General features: G+C 34.7%; 1 protein-coding gene across 7 annotated transcripts in view; it reads left to right on the plus strand.

Moving 5' to 3' along the window:
• LOC121377110 (protein argonaute-2-like) overlaps positions 1 to 26,567 on the plus strand; it is a 64,319-nt gene that overhangs the window by 21,775 nt on the left and 15,977 nt on the right. For 2 of the 7 annotated variants that reach the window (XM_041504994.1, XM_041504988.1), the window contains 9 exons: positions 236 to 338; positions 2,070 to 2,153; positions 3,463 to 3,526; positions 5,858 to 5,929; positions 9,577 to 9,624; positions 16,287 to 16,409; positions 20,462 to 20,595; positions 22,536 to 22,720; positions 24,083 to 24,242. In XM_041504994.1, the coding sequence (XP_041360928.1) occupies positions 236 to 338; positions 2,070 to 2,153; positions 3,463 to 3,526; positions 5,858 to 5,929; positions 9,577 to 9,624; positions 16,287 to 16,409; positions 20,462 to 20,595; positions 22,536 to 22,720; positions 24,083 to 24,242 (973 nt within the window). Of the gene's footprint in view, positions 1 to 235; positions 339 to 2,069; positions 2,154 to 3,462; positions 3,527 to 5,857; positions 5,930 to 9,576; positions 9,625 to 15,543; positions 15,667 to 16,286; positions 16,410 to 20,461; positions 20,596 to 22,535; positions 22,721 to 24,082; positions 24,243 to 26,567 lie in introns of all 7 variants that reach the window. The other 5 variants (XM_041504989.1, XM_041504992.1, XM_041504993.1 and 2 more) reach the window with 3 other exon arrangements.

The raw sequence follows: 26,567 nt of genomic DNA on the forward strand, positions 1-26,567 counted from the left end.
TATAATTTGCACTGATAACAATGATAGCATTTTTCAAATTAATATCTTGCTGGCATTAATTTTATGATTTACAACATGCTCACAACCATAGAGCTTTCTTCCAAATTCCCTCATTTGATAAGAAAATGTTTTCTATTTTGTCACGTTAACTTGTTGTTTAAAATGTATGTGTTTGCATGTCTCAAATGCCGTTTGATCTTTGATTAGTATGAACTTTAATATTTCTTTCTTTCGGGTTGTTTCAACAAAGGGTTGAAGGTGGAAATCACCCACTGTGGTGCCATGAAGAGAAAGTACAGAGTTTGCAATGTGACGCGACGGCCTGCACAAACACAGTCGTATGTATACCGTCCTCAAATGTGTACCGTCTTCTAACGTGTACCTACTTCTGTACATAGCAGTCCACAAATGTGTAATGTCTTCAGATGTCACTGTGTGTTCTTGTGGTAAAAAAAATAAAAAATTAGTAATAGTTTAATTTTTCATTTATTCTTATTTTCACTTTTATATCCAATTGAGGTTCCATTGCACTGTCGTGGGCACACACCTCAGCTGTCTGGGCTGTCTGTCCAAGACAGTAGGTAAGTTGTTAGTTTGTTAGTGGTTAATGAATGAAAGAGGAGTCTGTGTAGTGGCCTTACATCTACCGACTTAGAGTCATTAAGCTCACTATGGGTTGGAGCCAGTACTGGGTGGCAAACCCAGTACCTACTGGCTGTATCTGGCCGGTATTGGCAATAGTAAAATGCATCTGCTTGCTTCTTAAAGAAGTGTTTTTATTTTTATTCCCCCTACAGGTGGGTGATGTCATTTTTAAGATTACTAGTTCTACCGTGAACTTGTTCGCAAGACTGCTTGTCAACTTTCTCAGAGAATCCCATATTTGCACTCGTAAGCACATTGCTCTCCTACCTAATTACCAATAAATTTCCACTACATGTTATGCAGACAGAAATCGTGAAAAAAACATTACAATGACACAGATTCCACATATACTATTTCATCTTTATCGACTTTGATGAGATTTCCTAGGGCAGAAAGCATCTAATTTGTGACTGGTTGCTATTTTGCATTTTTATGGAATATTCCCACAAAAGAGGTGGAAGGAAGGACATATTTTATTTAGCAACATGGCATGCGTTATTGTATGAAGTAATCAACATGATGTTATATTAATTACATCACATACGTCAGAATCTTGCATCCCTTTTGAAGAATATTCCATAAAAAGGCAAAATGGCAGACAGTGAAAAATTACACACTTTGTGTCCTTTAAAAGATCTCAGGACATTTGAAACTGGTGACATGGTTCTCATCTAGTATGTGGAAAGAGTAGCCCATGAAGTGGTGACAGCAAGTTTCCTCTCAATATCTGTGTGGTCCTTAACCATATGTCCGACGCCGCATAACCGTAAATAAAATGTGTTTAGTGCGTCGTTGAATAAAACATTTCCTTTCCTCATCTAGTATGTGGAATGGTTTTTCAATGATTCCTGATTGAACAAAATGTGAACAAAAAATATTGGTAATTAAAGGTAGGAGAGTAAATTATCTTGGTTGCCTTAGTCAGAGGTTGGAATTTGACAAATATTTTTAATAGTCTGTACAGTGTTTTTTTTAAAGATTTTCCACAGTTTGTCCTAAATTGGTTTTGGCCGACACTTTGCATACATTTTGAATATGGGCCGCTATTTTAGACCACTTCACAACCCAAGGGCCAATCTCTGAACCTAACCACCAATAATACAATTTCCAGATTACTTTTATTAACGAATAGAATTTTTTTTAAATGTTAAAAACAACTCTTTTAAGACGTAAGGAGGTGCATTTAGCCCAGGCAGACAAGACTATGGGATGTGGTAGAAGACGATGATGGGCCAATTGATTTATAGTACGTACAGTAGATGTTAAATGGCTTCTTACATCGTGCAGCATTTTAAAAGTGAACTACCATTGTTTTTCATGGAACCCATTTTCATATAAATGTGTTCGTTTTCTGGCATGTTGTTTAGTTAGGCAACCTTCACACAAGACACGGGTGAGAATATTTATATCATGCTCTGTTTTAGATTCCCATTGCAGTTAGAATCGGGCCAAACTATAGAATGTACCGTAGCTCGCTACTTCTCCGAGAGATACAAAATGAAACTGCAGTAAGTATGCTTGTTGCTTTTTTTTTGGTTCTTTTTTTATTTTGTTCAATTTAATTATAATATTGTGGAAGAAAGTGATGTTCTGGGACTGGATTTTAGTGTTGTTACAAATAAGAATGTACCGAGAGGGGATTACTTTCAGTTACAATTGCCTCTTGGTACCTATTCATTTGAAGCCTTGTTTACGCAAGCATTTGGTGAATAATAAGGGCAGGATTTACCTCAGTTGGTTGAGTGCTCACCTGAGGTACTTGCGTCACGGGATCTAACCACCTCGGTGGTGGATCCATTCAACTGACTGGGTTTATTCTCGTTCCAACAAGTGCACCACAACTGGTCAAAGGCTGTGATATGTGTTTCCTGTCTGCGGGAAAGTGCATATAAAAGATCCATTGCTGCTGATGAAAAAATGTATCGAATTTCCTCTGACTGTACCGGCAACGTGGCAGGCCATCGGTCTACAGGCTGGTAGGTACTGGGTTCGGATTCCAGTCGAGGCATGGGATTTTTAATCCAGATACCGACTCCAAACCCTGAGTGAGTGCTCCGCAAGGCTCAATGAGTAGGTGTAAACCACTTGCACCGACCAGTGATCCATAACTGGTTCAACAAAGGCCGTGGTTTGTGCTATCCTGCCTGTGGGAAGCGCAAATAAAAGATCCCTTGCTGCCAATCGGAAGAGTAGCCCATGTAGTGGCGACAGAGGGTTTCCTCTCAAAATCTGTGTGGTCCTTAACCATATGTCTGACGCCATGTAACCGTAAATAAAATGTGTTGAGTGCGTCGTTAAATAAAACATATCTTTCTTTCCTCTGACTATGATCAAAATTAACCAAATATTTGACATCCAGTAGCAGGTGATTAATTAATCAATGTGTTATAGTGATGTTAAACAAAACAAAGTAATGAAAACATTTTCTGGGTTTGCTGTCAAAATTACCAACTGTTTGCAGTAGCTGATGATTAATAAATCAATGTGCTTTAGTGGTGTCGTTAAACAAAACAAACTTTAACTTTCTTAGTAGTCTGGAGCAAGACCGATCATTGCATTATATCACCATTTCAACCAGTGCTTCCTGATCTGTCTTGTCAAATACAATGATATGTGATACTCTGTCTGATACTAAACAGGCTATCCTGCATGACAACAACAAACTTTTTTCACCGACGTGACAAATGTGACTACCTTTAATGCTAGTTGCCCAATAGTTGCTTATAGCAATGTTCTGGGGAATTGTAAAACGTAGATTCGTTCTAGTAGGAGGGCTTGTCATTAACATTCAAATGATTTTTTATTTATTTTTTCCAGATATCCACATCTTCCATGCTTACAAGTAGGACAAGAACAAAAACATACGTACCTACCTCTTGAAGTGAGTTTTATTAATATTACGTACCTACTTCTTTAACCTGACTACTGCAGGTGAGATATCTCGCCCAACATCATGAAAGTTCACACACTATACCGCATTTAGTACATTCACCAGAACTAACTGTCACTCGCCAAATTCGCCAATTGTGAATTTCAAAAACAATTTGGCAAAATAATTTCATGAAATAATTGATATTTTGTTAGACAATATCTGGGTTTCTGCAGTTTTTTCTGCATTTGTCCGACAACACCATATAACCATAAAATGTGTTGAGTGCCATGTTAAATAAAACATTTCCTTCCTTCCTTCCTTCCTTCCTTCCTTCCTTTTGGGGTCCGTGCCCTCTGCTCATTGAAACCCATCTGAAACCGTTTTTCAGTGATCATGGCAATAGTAGATTATGTTATGGGAACATTTTGTTTTCAAAATTTTGATTAGTGGTATTTCTAGTCAATTGAAAATTGATTAGCAACTAATATATATAATGTTTCAAAATTGTGTATCGATCTCTGAAATTTGTGTAGCGAATCGCGACACGATACTGAACAAAATGTTCCCTGTGCTACACAATAACTGTTAATGAATGACAAAAATGTCAAGCTTATTGAAAATAATTATGTCTCATCTAACCACAGATGTAGAATACTTTGTTTTTTTTCGCGAATCCCCCAACCCCCATCAATAAAAAAACGAAGTACAGATGTCAATAATTTTGTTTTACAAACGGAACTTAGTTTTGCCGGTTGTTACACTAATCTGTAGAACTAATCCTACATGTACACATGAGTGCTATACACATAAAACAATAGTTTTCCTGCTTTAACCTTATAATGTTATAAAAACAAAAATCGAAAACAAACGAAACGAAATTTGAAGGCACAAGCTACTAGTACTCAGTAACTTAAGTTTGATTGAAACAATATTTATTGCCGTCAAAATACTAGTTCAAAACGGTTTGTGATTGGCTAACAGGCCAAAAATAAAAATAAAATTGTGAAACATCTGAACATAGCCCAGTCCAGATTTTTAATATACTGTGATAATGCATGTTTACTTCTGTCGTTGAACATGTGTAGACTGTCCGATGAACTGATCGCTAGCACATGCGAAGGAAAACAGCATAAAGCTTTTTAGTGTTAGTATTGTTTTAGTATCATGTATATACTTACAATCGTGTTCTTGATTTAAAGTTTTAAACAGCTTTTGTGGTTTGTTCCGTGACAGGAGGGAGCACCGCTTTGTTACTACTAGCCTCGTACATCGGAAACTAATGTGGTATAGTTGAACGAGACTACATATTTTTATTTTTTTTGGTCGGCCTTTATAAAAAGTTTATTTTCGTGTGGAATATATTTTCACAAATTTCATTCACACGCGAAAAACCCGAAAATAAATTCCACGCAAAAAAAAGTATTATATAGTACTCAGCTTGTGCTAGAGATATTTAGAAAAACATACAAAGTAAAGCAACTGCATTTATTGCATAGATCTGAAGGATGACGTATCTAATTGTAGTCCAGGTCTTGTGCTGTCTGTAGCCAAATTAGTCATTAGCTAATTTGTACGAAAAATGGCTAATAAAATTTGCAAGTGGCTAAAATTTTGGCTAAGCCATTTTCTATCTTCTGATTTGAACAAATGTTTAAAAAATCTATTTGACATCTCAGATATAATAATAATACCAAATATTCAATAAGTGTAATAGCAATCTTGTGACAGGTAACAAGAAACGGTGTCGTCCAGAATCCAGTGTAATTCTTTGAATATTTTAATAAAGTCTGAAAGATTGGTAGCTTGTTATTCTAACTTCGTAAAGTCTTTAAACCAAAGTAATGAAACCTGACCGACAATGTGTGTAAATTTCAATACAAATACTAGTTGAGGATCGAAAGACGAGTAGGCTATCCCAAGCTGCCAGTGTGAATATCGTTCACACTTCACAGTCAGCTGAAACTGCATGTGTCATGAGATATCATTATATCATTGCGGACATTAAACAATATGATTACACGCAAGTAAATCTGATGTAAACTTGTTCCATGCATTACTAGGATAACGCATGGAATGTCCAATCTGCATTGTTTCATTGATCACGTATTGCTACAGTGTAAGATGTGCACAAATTGTTTCTTATAAAAACAATTTGGTATATCCCAAGTGAAAGATGGGTAGTATATGTCAAGTTTACTGAAAATAACTGTTATAGTACATGATCTTTTAAAATGTAAATTGGTTATTTCTGTTGTATCTTTTAAAAAGTAAAATGGTTATATCTGTTGTATCAGCTGCTCTCTGTGTAAAACCTACAACACTGTCTCTATTTTGTTGCAGGTTTGCAATATTGTTGGTGGGCAGCGGTGCATCAAGAAACTGACAGATCTGCAGACGTCGACCATGATCAAGGTTTCTCAAATAAGTTCTTGTTTATCTACAGCATGCACATGAGGCAATCACTGTTGTTACCTCCCTTTGTAAGTTGTCTGCCCCTGCATGCCCAAGAGGTCACGAAAGCAAAATGTATGTCGCTCTGCGAAATAAAAGACGACCCATTATAAATTCTTCATTGAAATTTTTTATATTAACAACCAAATTCTATTTCCACTAGATGTAACCTGTGCTAAGTAACATTTATGAGAAAGATGGCAGCTAACCGGCCTCGGTGGCGTCGTGGTTAGGCTATCTGTCTACAGGCTGGTAGGTACTGGGTTTGGATCCCAGTCGAGGCATGGGATTTTTAATCCAGATACAGACTCCAAACCCTGAGTGAGTGCTCCGCAAGGCTCAATGGGTAGGTGTAAACCACTTGCACCGACCAGTGATCCATAACTGGTTGAAACAAAGGCCGTGGTTTGTGCTATCCTGCCTGTGGGAAGCGCAAATAAAAGATCCCTTGCTGCCTGTCATAAAAGAGTAGCCTATGTGGAAACAGCGGGTTTCCTCTAAAAAACTGTGTCAGAATGACCATATGTTTGACGTCTAATAGCGGATGATAAGATAAAAAATCAATGTGCTCTAGTGGCGTCGTTAAATAAAACAAACTTTTGAAGATGGCAGCTTCCACTTCCATTATATTTATGGAATTTGTCTTCGTACGCAATATTTAGCACAATGTGTGTATGTTAGTCGACTGGACCTAAGTGCAAAACGATCCTTGTGAAGAGTGACACTGAGCAAGTATAAAGAAGGCTGTACAAATCACACGTACCCTCAACCAGAAACCCCTCATACAAATACCATAGTTACATATATAACACTACTATAACATATCTGACGTTATTGTTTTGGGATACCTGTGGTACAAATAAGAATAGATAAAGTTATCACAACGGTCGCAAACTGCTAAAAAAGACCTTGCATATTATATTATAGATTTTCTTTTTTGAAATCTGTTCAATTGTGAGGGTACCTTAACTGTTTAACCCAGAAAGCCATTGTGCATACAAAAACTTTTAAAAACCCAATCCCCCAACAAAACCCCCCTCCACAAAAAAACACACAAACAAAAACAAAATGTAGAGCAATTGTTCATAGATACAGAATTTTCTGTACATCTATTATTTTGTGTGAAACTGAAGGAAGCAAGTGAATACATCTTGCTTTCGTTCTTGGCATGCGGGATTCGTCCCCTTAGCCTTGGTGAAATGCTGTGCATAGCAACAACCTACTTGAGCTTGGCACACCATTTGGTAAATTCAGTTCCACTTTATTTTCCACGTCTTTTGAGCATAATTGGAGGTGAAAAAAACAATTGACTTGGTATGTTGCTTTCTTGTGTGTGTGGCGTAGAACCGTTTAGTTGAGGACAGGCATTGAGTGTTTTCATTAGATCATTGAATAAGAGAAATTGTTGTAATATGCATATCTCTGATACTACATGTTTGTTTATTGAATAAAACATGAAAATATAATACACATTCTACGCTTAAGTTAACTGTAGATTAACTACTTGACTATTAACGTCATCTGATCCACTCATGTTTGTGCAAATGGCTCTGTGGAATCCGCCACCCCTCAAGAAATAATCAGGCAACACTGATCATATAGTCTTGTTTTACAAGTCTATCACATTCATTTGTAAGCAAGTGAAATATTGGCTTCATTTGATTTATTCATCTTTATGTAAATTACTGTGGAGCACTTGGCCCTCCAAAAAATGTGCAAATTAGTTTTTGAGATATTCGAGGAATGCCGATATAGTCTTGTTTTACAACAGTTTCTTGCAGTGTGTTGTAGGCGTGTGTTAGCCAGTGGATTGTGGTGTTGAGTGTGTAGTGCTACAGTTGTGTGTTGCAAACATTATTACGTAGAAACAAGTTGTGTACATTATTACGTAGAAAGGTGCTTGCCTCATGTGTTTTTGCTGTGAAATGTGTAGCATTGAGTTATTAGCAATCATAGAATTAAATGTCAACATATTGAATGTAATTATTGAATGTAATTATGTGTGATATATTACCTGAATATAACAAATATAAAGCCTTGTATTTGTTACTTTTCCAGAGTTGCTTTTTAAATATGATCATTACATTTATTTGACGTTCAGCATAAGATATAAAACTATTTTGTCCAACCCAAACCTTTGTTTTGAAGTTAATGAGCTTTAGGGTAGGTAGGAACTTTTTTTTTTTATTTTTTTTATTTTTTTTAATTTTTTTTTTTAAATCAAATCAAACCGAGAAACTATAATTGGCCATGGTGTTCTGAATCTAGTTTGCTGATTGCAAAAAATCAGGGATCATGATTTTAATGATTTTTTTCTTCATAAAATTAGGGTAAGTCGGGGAAACTGGAAACACAATTTAAAAAAAAAATTGTTTTAGGCCTTATATATAATTTATAGTAAATGCGAAGTTCGTTGAAGGAAATGTATTGTTTGTGATTTGGGGTTTTCAAAGAAAGTGTTCGTCAATTTGACTATGTTAATACATTGTTATGATATTGTCATCGTAACTTGTGCATTTTATTTAACACAAATAATACAGTGCTTATTTGGTGATCCTACTTTTCTTTTTTTGTTCATTTGATTATGTAATTGTTATAATGTTAAATATACATTTTAACAACATTTATTTAAGCAGTATATGTATGAAATTGAAAATGACGGAACTGTATAAAATTGCTTTTCTGTTGAAATATTTATATATATAAACAATTTTTAAAATGTAATTTTACTATTTCACACAAATGAGCACATTAATATGTATTCGAGTTTGTTTAATATATCTGTAGTAGTGTTCAAGCTAAGCATAAAATATAGCTAACCATTTAGCCATGGCTCAGAACAATGTTAGACACATTCTGATTTCTTAGCCAAAATCCCCCTGTAAATTAAGGATCCATTACACATAATTCTTTTCAAATTAGCTTTCTGCTGTATATTGTAAATTATATAAAGCAAATTTAACAACAGCTTGCTCAAATTATAGGCTCTGTCCACTTAACAACCATCTCTTCAAAATGAAAGTGGTCATGCAACGTTTGCTTGGTGGACATACAATATTCTGGGCTATCACAAGAACCTTACAATGTGCTACGATTTCAGAATTCAAAATTTGAATCCAGCATTTTGTCGCTTTATGTATTGCCACCAAATGATGGTGTGATAGGGAACCTTACTGCACATATAATTTAACTGATTGTTTTTTCTTCTCTTGTTCCAACTAGCGCACCACAACTAGTCTAAGGCCGTGATATGTGCTTTCCTGTCTTGGAAAGTGCATATAAAAGATCCCTTGCTACTAATAGAAAAATGTAGCAGCTTTCCTCTGATGACTACGTGTCAGAATTACTGTATGTTTGACATCCAGTAGCCGATGATGAATTGACGAATGTGCTCTAATTGTGTTCTTAAACAAAAGAAACGCAAACAAACTTTTACTGCCCATACAAGTTCGATTGCCTTTAGATGATCCAGCATATGACATGAACAAAGTAGTTACAGATTTCTAATACGGAGGCCAATATTTTATTGTTATTTTGAGATAAGTTTCCTGTTTATTCACTGTCAGGAAAATTAGGGAACTTCAATTTATTTATTTTTCAAATTTTAGGCAACTGCCCGATCAGCTCCGGACAGAGAAAAAGAAATCAACAGCTTGGTAAGTTTGAAACTTTTACTCCGAGATTTCATTTTAAATTGGAAATGATCAAGACTAAATTTAATAAATATCAAAAAAAAAAGTACCATAAGAGAATTTGATCATTGTCAATGAGAATTTATGACAGTTTTTTTAAAACTATAATTGGTAACATTGAAAAGTAAATTTTTTTTATTGAAAGGTGGTTCTCTAATATTTTTCAGATAAATACGATAATTACATGTAATTCTATTTTACTCTGTCGAGTCTTCAATGCATAAAGTAAAATGTTTAAAAACGTATTATCTAGAGATAGTAAAATTAAAGTTTTTTTTTCTTCTCTCAATTGCATTTGGATCTCCTTTTTGTCATCAACTTTTGTTAAACAGCTATTGTCAAAATTAATATATTATAGAGCAAGGGTAACGCTATATCTTTTTACAATTTGCAAGACAATCACCTTTTTATTTTAGTTAGTGCTGTAATATGTATTCAAGACTCACCCTGTACATTGCCAATTTAGCCATTTGCTAATTTTTATACAAAAATGGCTACAGCATTTAGTATTTAGCTAATTAAAACTTTCTTTAAATTGGCCACTTTTAAATAATTTTTAAGGAATTCTTCTATCTATGCGGGCTTTCTACCAGAAAATAAATTGAGGGTTGTACGCAATGAATACAAAACATCACAAGCATTCTTACTAGGTGGTTACAGGTTTGAAATGTTTGAATTTGGGCACTGCATTTCATGTGCTTTGAGAATTTATCTCGGTTTGACACCCAATAGCCAATGTATTTTTTATGCTGGGGTGTCATTAAACATTCATTCAGGTGCTTTGACAAATTTTAAACGGCACATCTCTTACCATCATCTATCTTTAAAAAACAAACAAAAACCCAAATCATTAAGTTCGAAGGTTTTTTGGAACGCAATTTTACCCTCTATACCCTCTGGCAAAAGATCCTGCTATCAGACTATTGGCTAAAACAAAATTGTTTTCAGCGTGAGTCTTGATAATGTTTTGATATTAATGTCTAATATTTGATGTTTTTATTTTCTTGAATGAGTGTGTGAATGGCCTTGTCTCTGCATAATCATAAAGATTAAAGTGCTGTTACAAGTGAAGCTTACCTCATTGTTCCGCAAATGCATGAAATTCATTTCATCAGCTTTGTGGCCCGAGAGAGACTTGCATCCCTCGACGAAAAAACAAACAGGGTTCAACAAATATTTACAAACTGCTAGGCAACATCTAAAATTTAATGGGGATGAAAAATAGTGTTAATAAAGTAGTTAATTTTATATGAAAAAAAAGAAGTTTAGAAGTGCTTCGCCCTCAGAATAAATTGATTGGTATTTTTGTAAACTACTTAACCATTTTTTGTTTGAAATATTAGTCTATGCACATCCATGTGTACACATTCTCTTTCTTTACGTAAGTTGTTGAGTGTTGGCAACCGTATTTGAATGTGCTATAAAGTGTTAGTTCAACAGTTCTAGTTGAAACTAATTACTGTGGTGTCCAGAAATGTAGTCATAATAGCTGTTGATGCATGGTATTGTGGTCTGTTAGAGTGCCCTGTGCGGCCCAATACCTCTGACTTCAGCACTCGAGGTTTCTGTTAGGGTTACCTCACCCTTAGTCCATATCAGTCTAGCCTCTACCCATTGACCAGTCCAGCTTGGGTGTCCCTAACTGAAGCCAGAGCTCCTGCTGGCATAGCTCTCTGGGACACTGAGACATACAAGCCCTCTCGCCATGTTAAGGAATGGACTATGAAGGGGATTACTGTGGTCGTATTTAGCTCTCTATACACAAACAGTCCTTACAGTGAAGCTTTACTGCATACTCACGTGACTCTCATATCTATTGTATATTTAATTGGCAGACTCGTAATCATCTTGTATGTTAAGTCTTAAGTACACACTTGTAAATTTAATATTTTGTTGTATTAATGGGGGTGGGGGTAGATTAACACAGATTATTATCATTTTTCTTGGACAAACAACCTTCTTTTTGAGGACGAAGTACTTTTAAAGCCAAGAAAGCCTGGAAAGGCAAATTGATAACGTTTTAAACAGTTTTAAAATTATGTTGATAATGTTAAATATAAACATCCAAGAGGGAAATTTTAAATATTAGTAAATTTGTAAAGCATGTGATACAATATTCAGCCCTGAATCTGTATAGACAGCTTTGTTTAACCCTGTTGATTGTTTGACCTAATTAAGAAATGGCTGTGAAGTGTAAAATTGTCTATAGAGTTAAATAATAGGTATTAAAATATACCTTTTTCGGAAAAGTTACTTTCGTATAATTTAGCCATTTCAGTTAGGTCAAATATATTAAATGAACTTTATATAATTATTAAGAAAAAAATATGTGAAAAAAATGGTGATGGTGGCACTAATATTTTAGATACAGATTTTGATCTTACAATCCTTTGGAAGTATTATTCTATAAATCTTGTTTCTTGTTCTTTAGTTTCAATGTTTTTTTTAATAAAACTGGCCAAAATGTTTTTTAAAAATGCACATACCATATTTTTCACAACCATGAAAAAAAAAAAAAATCATGAAAAGCAATTTGAATTTGCTTGTATCATATTTTTTCACAAACATTTGTAAAAAAAAAAGAAGACTGAAAAGCAGTTTGAATTTTTTGTGGATGAAAAAAAAATTAAAAAAAATTTCAAATTGATTTTGTGAGTGATGCAAGTAGTTTGAAATTGTCGGAAGGCAGTCGGTACCTGGAGCAATGTGATTGGAGGAGAGGCTTCATGAATGAACCAATCAAATTAGCCTGGTCTTAACAGGCATCAGATTGTGCAGAGAATGTGGCATGGCTGGTTATGTTTGATACTTTGGGGGAAGCTGTAGCAAGAATAATTTAAAAGTACTTTCATAAAATGTTAATTACAAATGATATTAAGCTGTAGCAAGAATCTCTAAAAGCAGTTAACATATTTTCATAAAATATTAACTACAAATGCTGTTAAGCTGTAGCAAAAACACTGTAAAAAGTGGTTAACATAGTTTCTCAGTATGTTTATTAAAAATAATGTCAAAATATAGCAGAAACACTCTTAAAAGTAGTTAACATAGTTTTACAAAATGTTAATTACATATGCTGTTAAGCTGTAGCAAGAATACTCTAAAATAGTTTATTATTAATATTTTTTAATGTGTATTGTAACAAACATGAAACTCTTTTTATCTACATTAATTTAACTATTTAAAACTTTAATATAACCTTTGACTTTAATAATTTTGATTTTCAAGAAATAATTTTGTCGTTTTTGAGACATTTTAAATTATAGATTTAGAAATGGAATTATTACTAGTACAATGTTACATTTGTCTACTAAATGTTTTTCAATTATATATTGATAGTATTAGTAGTAGTTAACTATATCAAATAAAAAAAATAAACACCATAGATCAACAAAACTATGTTACTGTAAATGTAATATTACATTTTTAAAACTAATTTGTTTTTTAATACCATATTGTGTAATAGTACTCACACCTATGTTGGTTATATTGGTGACAAAATAAATATCTGCCCAAATTGTAAAGGAACAGACCATACTTTTTAAACTAAGGCACATGTTTCGCTATCGGAGCTGTTTATGATCAGTGAAATCAAACATTACTTATATTTTATTGTTTACATTATCCATTTTCGTACAACCGAAGTGTTTCTGGCTATCCTGGTGTTTCTAATACCACAAAATGTTTCTTTTTTCATATTTTTAAAAACGCACGTGTGTCTAAGAACTAATGGTTATGGAGTCATGTTTTAGTTTATTTTTAAGGGTATTTCAACATCACAGACGCTTGTTGTATCGAAATTTTTTACAGGTTTGTAAATTAACCAAACTAGTCTAGGTGAAAAATATGACTTAGTGTTTAAAAACTAGGGTCTGTTCCTTTAAACACCTAATTAGTGACCTCAGTTTATTGTTTGACTTAATTAAATTTACTAATAGGTTAAAAGTATTGCAAATTTCCACCCATTGAGTTTCACCCCTTTTCCTCTCCCTCTTACTATGGATACAATCCCTGATTTTAATCGGAAGCTGTTCCCACAGTAAGCATGTTTGAACCCTCGGGACATAAGCATGTTAATACCTACCAAACAAAACAAAACATTAATACCAGTAAAAGTATAATTATTTATTACCCATATGGGCTCAAATATACAGGGTAATATTTTTTCAATCTCTGCACGGTGTGCAGATTGCTGCTACAGCCACTGATTGGCTGGCTTAAAAATCATGATGTTTGGCCGGAACTTCACTTTCATTCATATAATGTTTCCATTCATGAGTCAGATTACACATACGTTATACGATCTACAAAGATTTACAAAAACAAATAGACTCATTTGTTTCGTAAACATGAAATGGTATAGTTTAACCTTCTGACTACTGCAGGCGAGATGTCTCGCCCGACGTCACGTCAGTCGATATACTGTACACTGTATACAGTGCATTCCCTAATTCATATTTCCCGCCGTTGTGCACACGACACTCACCGGAAACGGAAATATAATTAAAGAAAAAAGATTTTTTTTTCAAAATGGTGGCTTTTGTTTTGATTTTTTCAATTGAAAATACCTTGAAATTTTGAGTTAAAAAAGTGGTTTTCGGCAAGTATTTTCGCTTGACAACAATGGCGGCATGTCGCAGTCATTTTCAGGGATCGATAGCTGATTTTGACAGCTAATTTGATAATAAATTTGATCGTTTTACCAACAACGAAAATTACCAAATATTGCAATATGAATCTTAGTTCGGGTTTTAAAAAAAAATTCTGGTCAGAAAACCACTGTTATCGGGAATAATGGACATAAATACTGGACAGCTGGCCACAAATGCCCGTAAGTAAATGCAACTTTTCCGATTTTTTTTGCCTAATTTTAATCACCATTAGCCGATCTAAAATAATAAAAATTACAAAAAAAGACACGAAAATAATACTTACCGATTCATATATGAACTTTATTTCATGTATTTATAAAACATTTAAGTGAATATATGTGAGTAAAAATTATAAACTTGTACCCACTCAACGTGGATTTTGTTTAAAAATTAATCCAGTTGTCTAAAGGTTAATAAGCAGCGGCGTTAGTAATATATAAAAATAATTATTTTCAAATGCAAATACAGTTGTATTATTTTGTACTGTAAATATTTGGCTGTAACAAGAACGCCGTTATGCTATAATGTCACTTACATTATGTCATGTAATGCGCGTAAGATTATATGACGTAATAGCTGATGGCTTTGTTGTAGACTGCAGAGGAATATTTTTACATTAAAAATCAGTTAAAATTGACAATGGGTAATAAAGAGAATAACCAACTCGCTACGAGGAGTTATGAATTATCTGTCCCTCGTGAATGAATGTTGTAAAACCCTCGCCAAAGGCTCGGGTTTACAACATTCATTCACTCAGGACAGATAATTCAAAATTCCTCGTAGCTCGTTAGTTATTCTCTAAGTAAACTTGTGTAATATTACTTTTTTAAACTAATTTGTTTGTTGTTGAATCCTCTGAATATAATCATGTTAATAGTATAATACCTACAAAATTGATACCAATAAAACTATATTTTTGTAAATTTATGTCAATGTTACATTTTTAACTAATTATTTTTTTCTGAACAATAAGCATGTTAATACGTCCAAATAAACAAAAATGAATCTCAATAAAATTATATTTTTATAAACTTAAATTATTTTAATTTTTATTTTACTTAATTTTAAAAAATTTATTAATTTTTATTTTTATTTTACCCGTAACATTAAATTGTAATACTAACGGCTAGGGTGGTTACGATAGTGTTACTAATTAGCGGCTGCCCCCAAGGTACGTGATAACGGTCAGGTCTTCTGCCCACATGTGCCAATTCTGCTGACTGCTCTCCAGGTACAAAAGGCCGACTTCAACAATGACCCCTACCTGCAAACCTTCGGTATTATGGTCTCGTATGACATGACCGAGGTCAAGGGTCGTATACTGCCTGCTCCCAAGTTGCAGTATGGTGGCAAGGTTGGCAAATTGTTTTTATTACCTGTTTGTTCATGTTTTTATATATATATATATATATATGAATTTATATTATGAAGGTATTTCGTGGAATTGTCTCATGCTCTACATCGAAACGGGGAAATTTATCAGTCTGCTTTATTTGTGTTGTGTTTTTCAGTTGGTCGGAATAAGTGTAAATAATATTGGTTAACTCTCATATGCCAAATGTAGTTAAGTTATCAGCAGTATTATTTTGTGTAAGTTAAACATGTTTCGAAAAACAGTATGCTGTTTGAAATTTTTGAAAAGACATATATATATATATATATATATTAGCAATATATACATGTTTTAATAATTACTCTTATAAAATCATTAATGAAAATACATTTTTAGAATTAATGAATGGAAAGATAAAGGAATGTGAAGATAAAATTATAAATAACTAAAGACAAATTCAATTTGTAAAAATTCTTCACTGAATTCTGTACCAACCTCCGACACAGAAAGCCGACTAGTATTATTTCCCCAATTCGACATAAGAGTCGCTGACACTGGCTACCGGCATGCCCTGTCTGTGTGTCCGTCTGTCCCGTCTGTTTCACGTTTTGTAACCATGGTAACCCCATCTTGTTGACCAGGTGAGGAAAGCTAATTTCAATGCGGATCCATACCTGCAAACGTTCGGCATCAGTATAAACCCCATAATGGTGGAGGTCCACGGACGAGTGCTGGCACCACCCAAACTGCAATACGGAGGAAGGGTAAGACGCTACACCACCCCATGATGCACTGGTACCCTCTCGCAAAACTATCGGGCCGGGTCCTCACCAACTGGTTATTGTCGACACACTCTAGAATGGTGGTTTTTTTCACGGGTTTTTAAGATGTTTTTCATTGCTGTCGAGCAATGCTTGGCTGGTGATATTATTAACAAAGCACAGACTGTTTGGTAGTTTTTACAGTGTCATAATTTAATATTAATAGTTTTGACACTTATAACAAAGCATATAGTGTTGGTAGTGTTACAGTGTTATGCAGATAATTGAATATTAATAGGTTGATAATTATATTAAAGCTTGCAAGGTTATGCAGATAACAGACTATTATAACAAAGCACAGACTGTTTGGTAGATTTTACAGTGTTATGCTAATAATTGGATATTAATAGGTTTGACTTACAACAGAATATGGTGTTAGTAGTTTAAAATGTTAAGCATATAACAGACTATTATAACAAAGCACAGACTGTTTGGTAGATTTTACAGTGTTATGCAGATAACTGAATATTAATAGGTTTGACTGAACATTATAACAAAGAATATAGTGTTGGTACTTTACAATGTTATGCAGATAAAAGACGATTATAACAAAGAAGATAGTGTTGGTACTTTACAATGCTATGCAAATAAAAGACAATTATAACAAAGAATATAGTGTTGGTACTTTACAATGTTATGCCGATAACAGACAATTAATAACCAAGCAAAGACTACTATTTTACAGTGTTGTGCAGATAATTGAATATTAATAGGTTTAACTTTATAACGAAGAATTTTCTGTTTGGTAGTTTTTTTATATTATGTAGATAAGTGAATATCAAACTTACGAACCGAGTGTTTGAAAACACACATTCTTAACTACGATTAATAGGGTCCTAATGGCTGGGTGGTTATGGTCGCGGGCTGCCAAGCGAATCGGTGCAGTAGGTTCAAATCCAGCCAGTTTTTAAATATTAATAAATTGACTGTTATAACAGAATATATTGTTATTGGTAGTATATATTAATAAATTGACTATTACAATAAAGAATATATTGTTGGTAGGTAGTCTGTAGTGCTATGCAAATAACTGAATATTAATAGGTTGACTGTTATTATATAACAAATAATATAAAGTTAATTTATTTTGTTTAACAAATAATAGTGTTTGTAACAGCTCAAAGTTAAATAAAGAATTGAGTAGTTTACAGTGTTAAACAAGATAACTCAATATTAATATGTTGACTATAAAAGAATGTACTGTTGGTAGTTTACAGTGTTATGCAGATAACATGTTCATTATTATAACAAAGCACAGACTGTTTTACAGTGTTATGCAGATAACAGGTTTATTATTATAACAAAGCACAGGCTGTTTTATAGTGTTATGCAGATAACAGGTTTATTATTATAACAAAGCACAGGCTGTTTTATAGTGTTATGCAGATAACATGTTCATTATTATAACAAAGCACAGACTGTTTTAGTGTTATGCAGATAACATGTTCATTATTATAACAAAGCACAGACTGTTTTACAGTGTTATGCAGATAACATGTTCATTATTATAACAAAGCACAGACTGTTTTAGTGTTATGCAGATAACATGTTCATTATTATAACAAAGCACAGACTGTTTTAGTGTTATGCAGATAACAGGTTTATTATTATAACAAAGCACAGACTGTTTTATTGTGTTATGCAGATAACATGTTCATTATTATTATAACAAAGTACAGACATGATAGTTTTTACGCAGTTATGCTGACAACAGGTTTGTATTACAACAAAGCACAGATAATTGTTGGTTTTGCAAAGGTTATTCAAATAATAAGTTCAGTATTATAACAAAGCACAAATCATTGATAGTTTGACAGTGTATATGATAGTTTTTATGCTTACAATAAACAAGACTAGCAATCATTTAACAAAACATTCTGAAGATTGAAGAAAAGTTTATGTTCACAGGGCTTCTAGATTATGGTAGCACCACTCCCATGGCTAGTGATTTACATTGTTGGACTAATAAATAACTACTATTGTTTTTTTTATATCTGCTTATTATTTAGTAAAATTGTATTAAAGTAAAGTAGGGCTGGTGAGTTTTCAATCATGGCTAGTGAAATTTTTAAACCACTGATCCCATGTCTAGTGGATTTTATAAAAATTCTCGAAGGCCAGCTTCATAATGAATCTGACCTGTGATCATTTAACAAGAATTAAGAACTGAACGAAGTCATTCACAAATGACAAAGTTCATAGTGGCAAGTGACTCTTACCCTAGCCGTCAGTTACATACCTTTACTGTTTACGTCTGACTACACAGTTGTCATCTGCCATTGAAATCCATGTTAAATTGCCCAACTTCAAATGAAGATTGCCAATAGAATGGGTTCTCGTTGGCACTAACATAATACACCATTGTGAACATACATTATATAAGCATTATTGCCCGAAAAAACTTCATAGAAAGTAAGTTGCTTTGTGCCCTCTTTTGAAAGAAACGTTTATCTTGGTACCTCTCCAACTTGTGTTTGTGCCCTAATTTCGTTTATTAAACCAAAGCCAACACTTGCAGTTCCCCCCAAAAATTAAAATTCCAGTCCCTGTCATAAAAAGTGCTGATGTGTCAATACTTATTGTCCTTTCCTTAGGTTTGTCGGTGGGCCCATTGGGCTATTTCTTGCTCCAGCCAGTGCACCATGACTGGTATATCAAAGGCCGTGGTATGTGTTATCCTGTCTGTGGGATGGTGCATATAAAAGATCCCTTGCTGTTAATCGAAAAGAGTAGCCCATGAAGTGGCGACAGCGGGTTTCCTCTCACTATCTATGTGGTCCTTAACCATTTGTCCAATGCCATATAACCGTAAATACGATGTGTTGAGTTTGTCGTTAAATAAAACATGTCCTTCCTTAGTTTTAACTTGATAAACATATATACCAATATCCCAACATGTGCAGACTGGAAATCCAATCCTTGCTGTATTCTGTGATGCTAGTTTAATGGTTGTCTGTTTACGATGCAATGTATTGAGTGATGTTGGTTATGTGTTCATACTTTGTTCATATTGATGAAAGAGTACAAGAAACCCATGCATGCAGAATGTTGTACAGTTGACTGGGATGATTTCACTAAGTTTTAAAGGTTACGTGATAAAGCCACAGGGCGATCGTTGCTATGATACGTATGTAATTTTGCAAAGTTTAGAAATAGTGTGTTATGATTCACTGTTGGCAAAATACCTATTTACAAAATCTTTGTATTTCCTTTGTTTAATCTGAATTGTATAAGAAATAACTGAGATATGTAATGTTATTATTATTCCCGGATGTAACCCTGACATTGTCATTTGTCTGGGGATAATAAAATTTATTTAAAAAAAACCCCAAAAACAAAAACAATATTTGAATCAAGAAGCCATGTGTAGTTATCAAATTGCATATGATGTATTATTCTTTTCATACTTTAACAATTACAGGTTGCAATTGCCTCTTTAATTATACTATTTTGGTTATATTTAAAATTTGTTACGATGTTTGATTCAGTAATATATTTAAGCATTGTTTCAATTTGGTCTTAATAGAGTTGTTAACAATATATAAAAAAAAAAAAATGTTAAAAGATATATAAATATATATATATATATATTATTCTTGGACATAAATTAATAGCAAATATGTTTGATAAATATCTATATATGTATAGTGTAAACAAATTCGAGATTTTAGTAGTTAATATTTTTTTATGGAAAACAACATGGACAACTTTTAAGGGCTACATCTTTTGTAATAGTGGTGATGTGTGTACTTTTGGTTCTATCTTTGTGCAAGAAATGCTGAATATGCGGTTTTAATAGCAAAGGTTCAGATCTTAGAATGTTTAAAAGTTTGTTGTGTATCAAAGTTTTATAAAATTTCAACAATTTGTTTTATACCTTTGCTGTTTCATAGATGAAAATCTGTAGTAAATGTTAAAATTATATATATATATATGTGTGTGTATATTTAAAGTCTGTAAGTTTTTAACATTAAGTTCCAATTGTTTTTTAATAGACAAAAGCCCAGGCAGTCCCCAACCAGGGAGTGTGGGACATGCGTGGTAAACAGTTCTACCAGGGGATTGAGATCAAAGTGTGGGCCATTGCCTGCTTCGCCCCTCAGAGAACGGTCCGCGAAGATGCCTTACGGTAAGTAGAATACACGTACAATTCTATGAGAACAGTAAGTAGAATATATGTACAGTTCTATAGAACGGTAAGTAGGATACACACTGAGTTCTATAGAACGGTAAGTAAGATACACATAGTTCTATAGAACAGTAAGTAGAACTTGCTTAGTTCTATAGAACGGTAAGTAAAATACACATACAGTTCTATAGAACGGCAAGTAGAATACATGTACAGTTCTATGAGAACAGAAAGTAGAATGCACATAGTTCTATGAGAACGGCAATTAGAAATGTACTGGTTGTTTTTCTATGGTAATATATATAAACGTATACATATAGTTTATTACCTATAAGGTTAAAAATACCTTTGTTCATATCAAAGTGATACGTCCCACTAGAATGTCAAGGCAGGCATAACTCTTCGACGTGATACGAAAGTAAAGTAAAATTAGTTTTATTTAATGACGCCACTAGAGCACATTGATTTTTTATCTTATCATCGGCTATTGGACGTCAAACATATGGTCATTCTGACACATGGGCTACTCTTTTATGACAGGCAGCAAAGGATCTTTTATTTGCGCTTCCCACAGACAGGATAGCACAAACCATGGCCTTTGTTGAACCAGTTATGGATCACTGGTCGGTGCAAGTGGTTTACACCTACCCATTGAGCCTTGCGGAGCACTCACTCAGGGTTTGGAGTCTGTATCTGGATTAAAAATCCCATGCCTGGACTGGGATCTGAACCCAGTACCTACCAGCCTGTAGACCAATGACCTAACCACGATGCCATCGAGGCCGGTCGACATGATACGATGACATCGTCTATTGAGGTACTTAAACCTTATTGGAGGTTCAACCGAACAAAATCAGTGATCTAAATTATAATCAGTTATGAGTAATAAATAGTTCCTATCATTTCATTTTGTGAAATAATTTTCATTGTCTAAGGATCATAACAATTAAAAATTATTACACTTGGGACATAAACATGATACCAAATGGAAGTTTGTTTAATATCTTATGACTATGACATTACCATAAAGTAAATTAGAAATGTATGATCTTTTTCGGTAGGAGCTGGTTTGAAATTTAACAGTCTCCTGGTCACCGATGGCAACCTTTTTTTGGCTATGGGGGACTATGAATTTTACAAAGATAGCCGTCGGGTGACTGACTATTGATTTTAGGGTCTGGGGTGTATGGTACCTGTCGAAAAAGAAACTGAAAAAGAAACTGAATCGAATGCGACAAACCAGTACGATTTTTTGTCAACTTGCCCTGCTGGAGACCATAAATTTAATGTTAATTTTCAACCCTATAGGAGTAGCCTCTATCAAAATAGCCATATATTGAACACCAACTTAATTTTCGTTAATAATATATTTCCTTTTCTAATCGCAGAACTTGAATTTGGCCAATTACAGGACACGGTCATTTGAGTTTGGGTTAAGCAAATCATACAGTAATGATAGAGCAATTAATTTTGTTAAAAAATTAACTGGGGCCATACCTGTTTTACCCTCTGGTAGAAACTCTGTTCGAGTATGATGGCCAATTAGTAACATGCAAAATAATTTTTAGGGCATTGGGGCAAATGACATGGGTACTGTTACTGTTTGCTGCAGTTAAATTTACAGTGGTACGCTGCTCACCTGATGCGTGATCGATCTAGGATCAATTCCCGTCTGTCGGCCTATTGGGCTGTTTCTCGTTCCAGCCAGTGCATCACAACTGGTATAACAAAGGCCGTGGTATGTACTATCCTGTCTGTGGGATGGTGCATATAAAAGATCCCTTGCTGCTAATCGAAAAGAGTAGCCCATGAAATGGCGACTGGCGGGTTTCCTCTCTCAATATCTGTGTGGTTCTTAACCATATGTCCAACGCTATATATAACCGAAAATAAAATGTATTGCATGCGTCTTTAAATAAACATCTCTTTCCTTCCTTCAGGAACTTTACTCAGCAGCTGCAGCGTATTTCGAACGACGCAGGCATGCCAATCATGGGCCAGCCGTGTTTCTGTAAGTACGCGACGGGCCCCGACCAGGTGGAGCCAATGTTCCGCTACCTGAAGAACACCTACGTCGGACTGCAGCTCATCTGTGTGGTGCTACCCGGGAAAACGCCAGTCTATGGTAATAAAATGGCAGTATTTGTTAGATAGGACTTTTAAGGTGTTTTGTTGAATTTACTGGTGTTAGCCTGTTTATCTTTTTAGAATAGTTTGTTTCATTTAGAGGAGTAATGAATAAGGTTAGGTTGTGATGTGATATGTCTATGTAATAACAGGTCACAATGCTAAAACCCATTGGGCTATTTCTCGCTCTAGCCAGTGCACCACAACTGGTATATCAAAGGCCGTGGTATGCGTTATCCTGTCTGTGGGATGATGCATATTAAAGATCCCTTGCTGCTAATTGAAACGAGTAGCCCATGAAGTGGCGACAGCGGGGTTCCCCTCTCAATATCTGTGTGGTCGTTAAATAAAACATTTCTTTCTTTCTTTTTTTAATGCCAATACATTTTTAGTTCCCTACTGGTCCAACAGGAAATGACTATCATCAGGCTTTCTGCCAAAAAACCCAATTATTTGAGGGTGTGTAACAAAAGCAAACCAGACTACAGGTGGTTATGGATATGAATGTTTTGAAATTGGTTATGGTTACTGCATTTCATATGCTTTGACAAATTTTAAAACGCAGTTCTTTTACTATAATCTGTCAAAATATTGTTAAACTTTAAGCCCCGACTATAGGCTTCGTTTCATCCATCCATCCATCCATCCATCTGTCCCACAGTTTTATAATTTCTCAGATTGAGCTGAAATTCTGTATATAGCTTTATCACGGATATTAACAGATCAAGTTTGACTTCCATGTGGATTTACCCATTTTTAACAGATTTATAACCAAATCAAGTTTAACTTGCAAGGGAATTTATTCAAGGGCAGTAACTGTAAAACAAAATGAAAATTATCAGGACATTTATTGCATTAACCGGCATTGGTGGTGTTGTGGTTAAGCCTTTGCACATAAGGCTAGTAGGTACTGGGTTCGCAGCCCGATACCAACTCCCATCCAGAGCGAGTATTAAAGAATCGATGGGTAGGTGTAAGACCACTACATCATCTTCTCTCTCACTAACCACTAACGTCTAATAACTAACCGACTGTCCTGGACAGACAGCCCAGATAGCTGAGGTGTGTGCGCCCAGGACAGGGTGCTTGAACCTTAATTGGAAATTAGTTGAAATGAAATATTGATTGAGCAGTACTCTGAATACTTGCTGTATCCAAACATTCTCATGTATGTAATAATAAAAGTTTGGATATAAGTTTGATTAGGACTTCAGTCAATTTATGACTATAATCATCCATGTAACCTGTCGTATATGAGTTGATTTTAAAAACCTTTCTTCAAGAGATGAAGAGATTTAAAAGTGTGTTTACAAGTGAATTGAACTGAAGTAAAGTTTTAATTAACATATTGTTCTTACAGCCGAGGTGAAGCGGGTGGGTGACATACTGTTTGGCTTGGCCACGCAGTGCGTACAACAGAAGAACGTGAACAAAACCTCTCCACAGACTTTGTCCAACCTCTGTTTGAAAATCAACGTCAAACTGGGCGGCATCAACAGCATTCTCCTACCAAGTATACGGTGAGTTATCATTAATGTGTGGTTTATCTTGGCATTCAAGGGGGCAGGACGTAACCCAGTGGTAAAACCCTCGCTTGATGCACAGTCGGTCTAGGATCGATCCCTCTTGGATCGGCCATTTTGGCTATTTCTCCTTCCAGCTAGTGAACCACGACTGGTATATCGAAGGCCGTGGTCTATGCTATCCTGTCTGTGGGATGGTGCATATAAAAGATCCCTTGCTGCTAATCGAAAAGAGTAACCAATGAAGTGGTGACAGCGGGTTTCCTCTCAGTATGTGTGGTCCTTGACCATATGTCCGACGCCATATAATCTTAAATAAAATGTGTTGAGTGCGTCGTTAAATAAAACACTTCTTTCTTTCAATATATATTGTAAATGATTGTTAGGCTACAAACATTTTATTACAGTCACAGATTCATCTGAAGTAAAGCGTCCATCTATTTTCCCCACCACTCTGCTGTCCAATGTTAAAAGCTAACGGCTATAGCAAAACTGATCTTAAGAGTGACAGGGATTTGTTCAGGCTTTTTGTGGTGCCAAACATTGGCCCCCATCACTAAAACAAGTAGCACTGAGGATTCCTAATTTGATGTGTGAATATTGTTGTAATTACGTCTGTTCTAATAAATTAATTTAACCATGGTGCCTTGCATCATTCGATGGCCATAAAAACATCCCACTTACGACTAAATCGTGCTAATTTTCCCGATCCCATTAGAGTCTAGACATGGGACCCTAACTAATGATTCTGGATAAATCCCTGAGTGCTGATGCGTATGCATTAGGGGAAAATGCAGAAGACCCCAAAACCAAAACTTAATTATGTTACCTCCAATGTGTATGCTGGTGATGAATAATGATATTGTTGCACGTTAATCCCATAACTGGTTTATTAACATATGTACATATGTGTGTGCTATTGAAGAAGAAGAATTTTGTCCTATAACTGATTAAAACAGTGATGTCATTTAATTACCAGTGTATTTTTGTGTGCTGGTGACGAAGAATGATGTGGTCCTATAACTGGTTAAAACAGTGATTTAATTTGATTAGCCATGTATGTGTGTGTGTGCTGGTGACTAAGAATGATTTTGTCCTATAACTGGTTAAAACAGTGATGTAATTTGATTAGCAATGTATGCGTGTGTGTGCTGGTAACGAAGAATGATTTTGTCCCATAACTGATTAAAACAGTGACATAATTTGATTAGCAATGTATGTGTGTGTGTGCTGGTAACAAAGAATGATTTTGTCCCATAATTGATTAAAACAGTAATTTAATTTGATTAGCAATGTATGTGTGTATGCGTGTGTGTGCTGGTAACGAAGAATGGTTTTGCCCTGTAACTGATTAAAACACAAATGTAATTTGATCAGTATTGTATGTATATATGTGTGTGCTGGTGACGAAGAATGATTTTGCAGGCCGAGAATCTTCCTTGAGCCTGTGATATTTGTTGGTGCTAGCGTGACGCACCCGCAGGGAAGTGAACGCCGGAGACCCTCGGTGGCGGCAGTAAGTCTTCCCCCCCCCTCCCCCCCCCCCCCAAGCCCGCATCCTCGTGAATCCAGACCTAACCCACCCCTTGCCCCCTCCTGGTCTTCGCACAATGGAATCTGCAGATGATGCTCGGCTTTTTACTAACAATAAGCTGGGATGTAGATAGGTGTTGTGTTTATTGTGTTGAACTTTTATTAAAAATATTTAACAAATTCTAGTCTCACTTGATTGTTTTTAGTCGTGCGTTGAATACTTATCAGAGGTGGGGCCATAGAGACCTTTATTTTACTCACTTCGTTTTATATTTGCCTGTTAACATGTGTAAAAAACACCACAAAACCCCCCACAAAAACGATATCAAGTCCGGGTTACACCAATCCTAAGACATATACGTATTACTTGACAGATAATCATAATATAAATAAACATCTTACATTAAACAAGCATCTTTATAAACAAGCTATTTCATTATTCTCCAAAAACTAATACCCAAATGACCTGTTTTAATCAGGACCATGTTCTCTCAAATCTGAGGTACAAATTGACTTGCATTGAACATCAACCAGTGTTTAAGAATGTATATTTTTATATATATACTCCCTAAGCACACATTTGACTATCTACTGCATATTAAAAAAAAAAATTCTGTACTTTATTAGTTAGTAATTGGAAAACCAATCTACATCGCCATAAAATTGACCATTCCCGACGGTGCATCAATTACAATTAATCAACTGGTTTATTTTCTACAACTTATTTAAATTTCATCTTATACAGCATGGCATGAGATCTGATCTTTCAGCCCCTCTCTTTGCCTTCTT

Source organism: Gigantopelta aegis, chromosome 7 (assembly GCF_016097555.1).
Source record: "Gigantopelta aegis isolate Gae_Host chromosome 7, Gae_host_genome, whole genome shotgun sequence".
NCBI classification, from domain to species: domain Eukaryota; kingdom Metazoa; phylum Mollusca; class Gastropoda; order Neomphalida; family Peltospiridae; genus Gigantopelta; species Gigantopelta aegis.